Source organism: Talpa europaea (assembly GCF_964194135.1).
Source record: "Talpa europaea genome assembly, chromosome: 1".
Lineage (NCBI taxonomy): Eukaryota > Metazoa > Chordata > Mammalia > Eulipotyphla > Talpidae > Talpa > Talpa europaea.
The window spans coordinates 10,548,928-10,559,726 of NC_140073.1; the positions used below are offsets into that span (position 1 = coordinate 10,548,928).

A 10,799-nucleotide genomic window follows, 5' to 3' on the forward strand; every position below is an offset into this window, starting at 1 on the left:
CTGAAGGCTGTAGTTGTTTTTCAAAGGTATAGCCTATATTAAACAAAAATTAAGGTTTTATATTCATTTGAGAGATACAATATGGAAAATTAACTACCAAATTGTGAAATCAGAGAATATAAGGGTACAGAGAATCAACCATAGAGATCCAAGAGAAGACTATGGTTTCTGTTTAGAGATCATATTCTTTGAATCTCAAACATCCTTGGTCCTTGATCCCTCCTGTTCAGAAATGTGAGTCATAAACACAGAAGAGACATGAGTAGGTTTGTCTTGAAGGTGTGATTTGAGATACTAAAGACAGAATACAGGATTCCTTGAACTGAGAAGGAAGGGATTAAGGGTTTGAAGAACTAAGATCCAAAATGTAGACATTATAAATTGTTTCATTGGTTTCGATTTGTGGGAAAGGAGGAGGTTGGTGTCAGAGAGGAAGAAAGGGAAATGGCTACACTTCCAAACACATGACAATATGGATTTCAGACCATGTGACAATCTGTGAATAGGTAATTCTTCACATGAACAAATGCCACAAAGACTGAATAGAAATAACAAAAATTAAGATTTAGGATTCAGTGCAGTGCAGGAATTACTAAACATATTCTGATGTAAAAATAGTATTTTAGGAGACAACTGGAATACATTACACTGCAATTAGCGGTGTGTTCCCAATTTTAAATGGATATCAACAAAGTTTGTATTATGCACAGCACCTATTAATCATAATGTATAATTTCTAGTATATATTATATTGTAATAATATAAGATGGATGGATAAATATTCAAAATTCCCATTAAACATAGAAATAACAGATACTATAGCAGATTTTACACATACCTGGTCTCATGTTTGAACTCTCTGCTCACATATTTGACATGCCTTCATTTTCCTTTTCTTTGCCTAACCACTATGTGAAAGAATAAGCTTATCTAATTATTACTAAGAGCCTAAAGTTTTAAATATGTTTGAATTTTTATTTCTGTGGAGATGTGTTAGAATTAAACAGATAATATAGTAAAATGTTAATTTATTTCCTATTTTATATTTATGTTCACATAGGGCTTGCTAAGACGCAATATTTCCAATATTAATAGCTGGTGGGTGGCCAGGTTGGTTGTAGTGGACCAGGCAGAGGAGACCTACTGACCAACTTGCCCCTGAGTTGCCTGATAGTAGCGAACAGAAGAAATATCAAAATCAATGTTCAAGATCATATCAATAGACTATAAATTCAATGGTGCTAAACAGAAATAAAAATAGAAAAAAAATGAAGAGATCAAATTAATCAGGAAGGAGAATCATTTCTCACTAGAGAAGGTTCCAGGTTACCTAGAGCATTTTGAGAAGAGGCTCCCTAATGCTTTTCTCTTAATTTGTTGTTATCTATTTCATAGTGTTTGTGACAAAGCGTAATTTTCAATGTGATTATGAAAATAGATTATCTCTTTTAATACCTTGGACTTTTAGGATATTCAATTTGAAATGTATTCCCCAAAATACAAAACAAACAAGAAAATGGCATCTATCCCATGTCAATGGATTTGAAACCAGTCATGATACATTCACTTTTCAACTCAAACCAAAGGATTGTTGACTACTAAGACTTGAAATCATTTTGATCATAGATGGAATGCACAGGACAAAATTCCTCACTGGGGAACCACACTGAATTGGTGGAATTCATCCTGATTGGATTTTCTGATGTTCCCAACCTTCAAGGACTTCTTTTTGGTGTATTTCTGATAATCTATGCCTTTATTCTTATGGGAAATAGCCTCATTATCATGATCACTAAGGTTGATCCTTCCCTACAGACCCCCATGTATTTCTTTCTTAGGAATTTTTCCCTTTTGGAAATATGTTATGTGTCAGTTACTGTTCCCAGATTATTAACAGATCTCTGTAGACATAAGGGGAATATTTCACTGCTGGTTTGTGCTATTCAAATGTTTTTCTTTTTGATCTTGGTAGACACTGAGTGCTTTATTCTCACTGCCATGGCTTATGACAGGTATGTTGCCATTTGCAACCCATTACTCTACCCTGTCATCATGAATGATAGGCTGTGTATTCAGCTGGCAGTTGCCTGCTGGACCACTGCAATTCCAATACACACTCTGTTCATCTCCATGGTCTTCTCTTCAACCTTCTGTGGATGTAACCAGTTGAATCACTTTTTCTGTGATGCACCTCCAGTGGTTCAGCTTATTTGTGGGGATTCTTTCATGGTTGAAATGTTGCTGTATATGATTACTGCACTGGTTGCCAGTATACCTTCCTTTCTTATATTCGGATCTTATGTGAAAATAGTTTCCACCATCCTGAAGCTACCCTCAGCAACTGGGAGAGCCAAGGCCTTCTCAACCTGTTTTTCCCATTTCATGGTTGTGACTTTATTCTTTGGCTCAGGCATCATTGTGTATTTCAAGGCTATGACTAGTCATTCAACAGGAGCGGACAAATTCCTTTCTCTCTTTTATACTGTCTTGATACCAATGTTAAACCCAATTATATACTGTCTGAGAAACAAAGATGTTAAGGTGGCCTTGGAGAAGTTACTACAAAAATTCATTTGTCTGTGACTCAGAAACATAACTTATTTAAATTTGTTCCTTGTTTTACACATTCTCCATTTGTTTTTCATCAACTTTGCTAAAAACCTGAAATTTTCTTTATGAATAATCTCACATTTTTATCTCTCACAAAATAAACTGTTATTTTAAGTCAAATACCTAATCAATATAAAGTTTAGAAATATTATTAATATCTCATGACTCAAAAGGTTTGATTCGTTCTCTCCTATACTATAGAACATTATCTATTATTTCTTTTCATGAAAAATCTTTATATAAGTCTTGAACCAATATATTGTCTGTGAACAAAGATATTTATTTATCTTTGTTGTTCCAAAAGGATGACTAATTGCACAGTGTAACTTGATTTTTTTGTTTTTTCCCAAAGTATATTATAATGATACAAAGTGATGTAGACCTAAGTGTTTGGGGTCCAAGAACCATATTGAATTAACATGTTAAAAAGTTGAAATTTTCATCTCTCTTACTGCTGATTCATCAGTAACTCCCTAAAGATGAATATCACATGCAATAGGGCTCCACTATCTTAGTGCCAGGATCCAGTCTTTCTATATAAACTTAAAAACTCCATTCAATTTCATTACATTCATTTCAAAAGCTGAATTACATTTTTAATACAGGTTTTATTTATTTGTATTTTTATTTATTTTTGATGTAGAAGAACTGGATGTAGGCCAGAGGTGCAGGGGTGAGAGCAAGTGCCAGAGACAAAGTGGGGAGCAGAACAGGCAGATCTACTGAAATACACTGCTAAGGAGGGCAGCAGGTGAGACAGGTAGGGTCTGCTGAGCAGGTATGTCAGCTCCTTGGCCAGGGATAGAACTCAGGTCACAACATATACAGACTTTTAATGAACACAAAGAATGCTAAAACATGGTAGGGAATAAGTATTTGAAAATGGAATAAAGAAATTAATTGTTGTTGTGAGTTACTTTTACTGTCTTATGAGATTGAAACCATCAATTATGCTTATTTTTTCTTTAAGTAATTTTATAGGTTTTACTGAAAAAGAATAACTTTGAAGATTTAAGGAAAGATAATTTCTAATTTGATTTGGTAAGATGTGATTATTAATCATGTTTTTCCCACATCAATTTTTTTCTCCATGATCCACATTCCTAAGTCTCTCATCACAATCTTCCTCAGACTCTTGCATTGTTCACCTGACTTTCCATGATGTTCCTTCCAATATTGAAACCTTCACTCACTTTCCCTCTCCTATCACTCATGTCATATTATGATCAGAGATCTCTATGATGTAATTAGTTGTACACGCGATACAATATCTGCATAATTATTTCCTGACACAAGATTCCATGTTAAGTAGAAATAAAATGGGTGAATAAACTTTAAAAAATTACTTTCAATGCAAAATAATATTCAATATTTACAAAATGCATCTTTGTTCTCTGAGCATTCTCAAAGAAGTTATCAAATATAAGTCACTAGGTTGTAATGACGTTCTTAAATTATTTGTGAAGGAGCCATTATATTAAAAACTGATTAGGGTGACTTTTTAAAACATTGCTAGTAATTGACCTGTCGAGATACCTCCTCCCCCATACATCAGCGATATCTGACATGTTAAAAAAAAATGAAGCAATCAAAGATCTCCAGCAAAAGTAGAGGGTTGAATAATGGCAAACACAACACATGTGCCCAAATTATATATCCTGTCAACATGGATCCATCAGAATTTTATCTTTTTCTAACATAATTAATTGTGCTTTGTTGGTGATGTAGTGTGGTAACATACATCTAACTTTATGAAATTAAAGCCTTAAGAAAAATAGTTTCTAATTCTTGTTGCTACCTTATACATTTTTCTAAAAAGGACCAAAACAAAAAAAAAGAGGACCGAAACATCCGTTGCCTTAGAATTTTGTACTAGCAATCCCATGTTGGAAATGCAGCTTGAGGAGAAAGAAGGACTATAAGAATAGTCATTTTCACATTCAAACCTTCTCAATATATAAAACTTAAGACTCAGTGTACTATATCCTCTTAAACCAATCTATTTTTTGTTCATATAAAATGCCTGCAATTAATGCTAACTGCTATCCTCAATGGTGAGAATGCCATAAAAACAAAGACGATGCACAAGCTCTGCAGTCTTTCATAGTGACGTTTTCTGAGCAGAAGAAGTAATAATTTTTTGACAATTTGAAATTTAGTACCCTCAGATTTCATATGCAGATAGACCAAAGTTAAGACAGTGAGCGCCTTCGACAGCCTCTCCCAACAGAGACTTGCTTTACACCCCAGAGACAAGAAGATGGGAGGGGAGTCAGGGACACAGGACTGGTAATGGGTTAATGCTCCCCAACCCATATTCCCAGTGAAAGAACAGGCATTGCTAATCCAACAAGGGATAGCTTTGGTTATTTTTTCCTTAACAACTGATAAACAACTTTGAATTTAAAAATGCAACAATATTTGGAGCATAAATTCCCAACTGCAATCGAGACACTCTTTGCTATAAATGTGCCTTGTTGATTAAAGTAAAAAAGGAGTTCAAGGAAGAAAAACAGTAGTTAATTAGTTACTCATAATTAAAACCACAAGTTTATAGGGCATAGCATTATATACAATAAATAGGGCAGCTCAGTGATTTCTCAACAATATGATAAAGGTAGGAAGCAATTATTTTACTTTGTTTATTTTATTATAGTGTATTTTTGATGTCAATAATCAAAAACATTGAAAATATATTTTCTTTGGTTATCAAATTTGATTATTATTAGTTTTCTAAATTCAAATATAAGCTATATAAGTTATCAGCTTCCCATTTTATAGCAGCATAGGATATATAAAATGGAGATGAAATCAACTTACTGTTGTGAAGGTTTCATGTAACTTAGTTTTACTCTTATTTTTCAGAATATTGCATTCAAAAATCACTTTTCATTGAATGCCTTCTGACAACCATTGAGTTCTGATTAGGAATCTGGAGTCTGATCACATTGCTGAGTTTGAAGTCACCTGGGTCAGACATCAGCTTCCAGACACTGGGCAGATTCTTTATCTCCGTGCATTGGGTACTTATGCAAAATGGGAATATTAACAGTGCCTACAGAAATCAGATGCATTCATGAGGAAATCTGGGTAATGTGGACTGAATATAAGATAAGCAAATTTTAAAATAAAGAGAAAGGAGATAAGATAAAATAATAATGATAAATACAATTGTTTGATAAGTTTCATAATAATGCTGAACAGAACTATAACTGTATCTTTTTTTTTTTTAATTTTCTAGAAGCATGTCTTATTTATTTGTTTGTTTGTTTGATGCATGCACTGGGTACAGTCAGAAGCGCAGGAGGCTGAGAGAATTCACCAGAGCCAGAGCAGGGAGCAGAGCAGGCAGAAGGACCGAAGTACACTGCTGAGGGGAGCAGCAGGTGGCAGGAGAGGTCTGCGTGCCATGTGGGACCCTCCTCCAGTGGCCAGGGAGCAGCCGGGGATCGAACCGGTGCTGCAGAGTCTGCAGGCAGCTTCACAACCCAGTGCTCAACTGCTGCGCCACCAGGGAGGCCCTTAAGCCAGGTTCTTATATAGATTATATCTCTACTTCTCAGATAGCTCTCTCTCACTTAGTTACATATTATCATGACTATGTTTTCAACAAGGAAAATAAAGCCTTGATAGTTTAGATAACTACATATTACCAAAATATTCCTGATTTTGTATGTAATTGAATATAAAGTTCTTTGCTCAGTGAACTTTTTAGTTACCTGGGCAATAATGTGAGTTGGGAAATAATTTTCAATTACCCATTAGCAGGTATTTCTAAAACATATTGCAAACACTAGACGTTTGGGTAAAGAATTGAATGAGTTTGAGGACCTATTTTTCTGGAAATAATGTTTATTCTCTTTCCTTATAGGTGATAATACCAGCATGACTCTGTGATCTGACAAAATCTCAGACTGATGTTTCTTTCTTAGAAATGTGGCCCTTCTGCAAGACCAGGTAACTCTTTTCATATAGATCTGCACTTTCTAGGGTGACGTCTGTCGTCTCTGTTGACCTTACCATTGGTCGGTAAGCTCTGTAAAGATGACTGAATTCATACAATTCACCACAGTTATTATCTCTGTCCTTATCAATGGACACACTTATATTTAACATGCACTTATATTTATCTACAATAAAGTGTAGTAATTCTTAATAAATATATATCGTTCGACTGCCTGACACATTTGAAACATTTTGGGTCAATGAAAATTCATTTCTGTTATTGCTATTTTGTTTTTCAAAGGCATAGCCTAAATAAAAAAAATAGGAAGGTGTTATAAATATTCTAAGTTTGAGAGATACGATATGGAAAATTAACTACCAAATTGTGAAATCAGAGAAAATAAAGGCACAGAGCATCAAACATAGAGATCCAAGAGAAGACTATGGTTTCTGTTTAGAGAGCATATTATTTGAATCTCAAACATCCCAGGTCCTTGATCCTTCCTGTTCAGAAATGTGAGTCATAAACACAGATGAGACATGAGGAGGTTTGTCTTGAGGGTGTTATGTGAGACACTAAAGACAGAATGCAGGATTCCTTGAACTGAAAAGGAAAGAAGGAATTTAGGGTTAGAAGAACTAGGATACAAAATGTAGGAATTATAAATGGTTTCATTGGTTTGGATTTGTGGGAAAGGTGGAGCTTGGTGTCACAGTGGAAGAAGGGGGATTTATATTGTACAGAAATGGAAATGGCTATAGTTCGAAACATATGACAATGTGGATTCCAGACGAGCTGACAATCTGTGAATTGTTTCACATGAATAAATGCCACAGAGAGTGAATGGAAATAACAAATATAGAATAACAAATAGTGTTCAGTGCAGTGCAGGAATTACTGAACATATTCTGACATAAAAATGTTTATATTTTAGGAGATGATTAGGATAAGTTACACTGCAATTAGTGTATTTCTAAATTTGGATGGCAATCATCAGAGTTTGTATTATGCTCAGAATATATTAATTGTGATATATAATGTGTGCTATATATTATATATTATGTATTAATAATATATGATGGATGGGTAGCTAGTCAAAATTGCTATTAAACATAGAAACAACAGATGCAATGGCAGATTTACACATACCTGGTCTCATGTTTGAACTCCCTGTTCAAATTCTCTGACATGCCTTCATTTTCCTTTTCTTTGTCTAATTACTCCCCAAAAGGATAAGCTTATCTAATTATTACTAAGTGCCTAAAGTATGGATTATCTTTGAATTTTTATTACTGTTGGGGTATGCTAGAATTAAAGAGATATAATAAAATCTTAATTTATTTCTTATTTTGGACTTAATGAGCACAACAGGCTTCTAAGATGCCATATTTCCAATACTAATAGCTGGTGAGTGGCCAGCTTGGTTGTAATGGACTGGGCAGTGGAGATTTACTGACCATCTTGCCCCTGGGTTACCTGAGAGTGACCAAGAGAAGAAATATCAAAATCAGTGTATAAGATCATCAACAGACTATAAATTCAATGATAGAATAGAAAGAAAATTCAATACAGAAAAGAAAGAAAATATACAAAAAAAAAATTAGAGACCAAATTAATGAGGAAAGAGTACCATTTCTCATTGAGAAGGCCCAGGTTACCTAGAGCTGCTTGAGAAGAGGCTCCCTAATGCTTCATTCTTACTTTATTGTCATCTCTTTTGTAGTGTTAGTGATAAAACCATAATTGTAAATGTGATAATAAAAATAGATTATCTCTTTTAACATCTTTTACTTTTAGGATACTGAATTTGAAGTATATTTCCCAAGATATAAAACAAACAAGAAAATGACATCTATCCCATATCAATGGATTTGAATGAAACCAGTCATATAATATATGCAATTTGCAACTCAAACCAAAGGATTGAATTGACTACTTAGGCTTGAAATTTTGATCATAGATGGGATGCACAGGACAAAATTCCTCACTGGGGAACCACACTGCATTGGTGGAATTCATCCTGATTGGTTTTTCTGATGTTCCCAGCCTTCAAGGATTACTTTTTGGTATATTTCTGATAATCTATTTCCTTATTCTTATGGGAAATAGCCTAATTATCACAATAACTAAGGTTGAACCTTCCCTCCAGACCCCCATGTATTTCTTCCTTAGGAATTTTTCCCTGTTGGAAATTTGTTATGTGTCAGTTACTGTCCCCAGATTATTAGCAGATCTCTGTAGACAACATGGAAACATTTCCTTTCTGTCCTGTGCTATTCAAATGTATTTCTTTCTGATATTGGTAGACACTGAGTGCTTTATTCTCACTGCCATGGCTTATGACAGGTATGTTGCCATTTGCAACCCATTACTCTACCCTGTCATCATGAATGATAGGCTGTGTATGCAGATGGCAGTTGCTTGCTGGACCACTGCAATTCCGGTACATATAGGATTCACATCCATGGTCTTCTCTTCAACCTTCTGTGGATGTAACCATTTGGATCACTTTTTCTGTGAAGCACCTGCAGTTGTGCAGCTTATTTGTGGGGATGCTTTCATGATTGAAATGTTGTTGTATCTGTTTACTACACTAGTTGCCAGTATACCTTCTTTTCTGATATTTGGATCTTATGTGAAAATAGTCTTCACCATCCTGAGGCTGCCATCAGCAACTGGGAGAGCCAAGGCCTTCTCGACCTGTTTTTCCCATCTCACGGTTGTCACTTTATTTTATGGATCAGGCATCTGTGTGTATTTCAAGTCTAAGAATAGTCGCTCAACAGTAATGGACAAATTCCTTTCTCTTTTTTATACTATTTTGATACCAATATTAAACCCCATTATATACTGTCTAAGAAACAAAGATGTTATGGTGGCCTTGGAAAAATTCTTACAGAAATGGATTGTGCTGTGACTCAGAAACATAACATCTTTAAAGTTGTTCCTTATTTTACATATTCTCCATTTGTTTTTCATCAATTTTTCTAAAAACCTGAATTTTTCTGCATGAATGATCTCACATTTTTATCTCTCACAAAATAAACCTCTTGCTCCTTTCTATAAATAGTTTTTTTTTAAAGACTTATTTTTATACAAGAACCAGAGTATAGGTCAGATGTGTGGGAGGGTGAGAGGATTCACCAGAGACAGAGCCGGAAACAGAACAGGCAGACTGATGAAATACACTGCTGAGGGGAGCAGTGGGTGAGACAGGAGAGGTCTGCTTTGCCATGTGGGATTCTTGCCAGGCAGTCCGGCACTGGCCAGGCACTACAGAGGCTGCGGACAGCTTCACAGCACAGCGCTCAACTGCCTGTGCCACCATGGGAGGCCCAATCTCTTGTTACTTTTAAGTCAAATACCCAACTCAACAAAAAGTGTAGAAATATTCTTGATATATCATGGAGTCATTAAAGTATGTCATCCATTGTTTTAAATAGTAAAAATATTATATTTTTATTCTTTTCATGAAAAATACTAATATATATATATACATATAGATAACTCTTGAACCAATATATTGTCTGGAAAACAAAGATATTTATTTAAATTTGTTACTCCCAAAGGATGACTAATAGCACAGTGTAACTATAGATTTTTTTTTCCCAAATTATATTATAATCATACAAAGTGATGTAGACATAATGGAGTCCAAGAACATTATTGTAATTAACTTGTTAGAATGTCTAAATTTCTATCCACTGTTACTGCTGATTGTTTAGTAACTCCCTAAAATGAATTACACATGCAACAGAGCTTAGCTATCTTTGTTCCAGAATCCAGTCTTTCTCTAGAATGTGACATAACTCCATTAGCTTTCATTGCATTCATTTAAAAATCTCAATTACATTTTTCATACAGGTTTTATTTATTTTTATTTATTTTTGGAGTAGAAGAACTGGAGTGTAGACTAGAGGGCAAGGGTGAGAGGATTCAAAAGAGACCGAATAAAGAGCAAAACAGGCAGATCTATTGAGATACACTGCAGAGGGGAGCAGCAAGTGACACAGGAGAGGTCTCTGAGCTTTATGTCAGTTCTTTGGTTGGGGATCGAATGCAGGCCTCAACATACAGTGGTTTTAAATGCACATAAAGAATGCTCAAGCACGGCGGGGTATAAGTATTTGAATAACGGAATAAAGAAATTAACTGTGGTTATGATTGAATTTTACTGATTGTCTTATGATGTGGAAATCATTAATTATACTTTTTTCATTAATTTTATAGGTTTTACTGAAAA

At 34.7% G+C, this 10,799-nt stretch overlaps 2 protein-coding genes across 2 annotated transcripts; both read left to right on the plus strand.

Annotated features, from left to right (window-relative positions):
• Positions 1–1,626: 1,626 nt before the first annotated feature.
• Positions 1,627–2,583, plus strand: LOC311170459 (olfactory receptor 10AG1-like; the record flags this gene model as incomplete). The annotated part of the gene is made up of 1 exon (XM_084232864.1): positions 1,627–2,583. One exon carries the CDS (start codon positions 1,627–1,629, stop codon positions 2,581–2,583), a length of 957 nt encoding a protein of 318 aa, XP_084088990.1.
• Positions 2,584–8,516: 5,933 nt separating this feature from the next.
• On the plus strand, positions 8,517–9,473 carry LOC311170444 (olfactory receptor 10AG1-like; the record flags this gene model as incomplete). The annotated part of the gene is made up of 1 exon (XM_084232839.1): positions 8,517–9,473. The coding sequence occupies one exon, from the start codon at positions 8,517–8,519 to the stop codon at positions 9,471–9,473; it is 957 nt and encodes a 318-aa protein (XP_084088965.1).
• Positions 9,474–10,799: the final 1,326 nt, after the last annotated feature.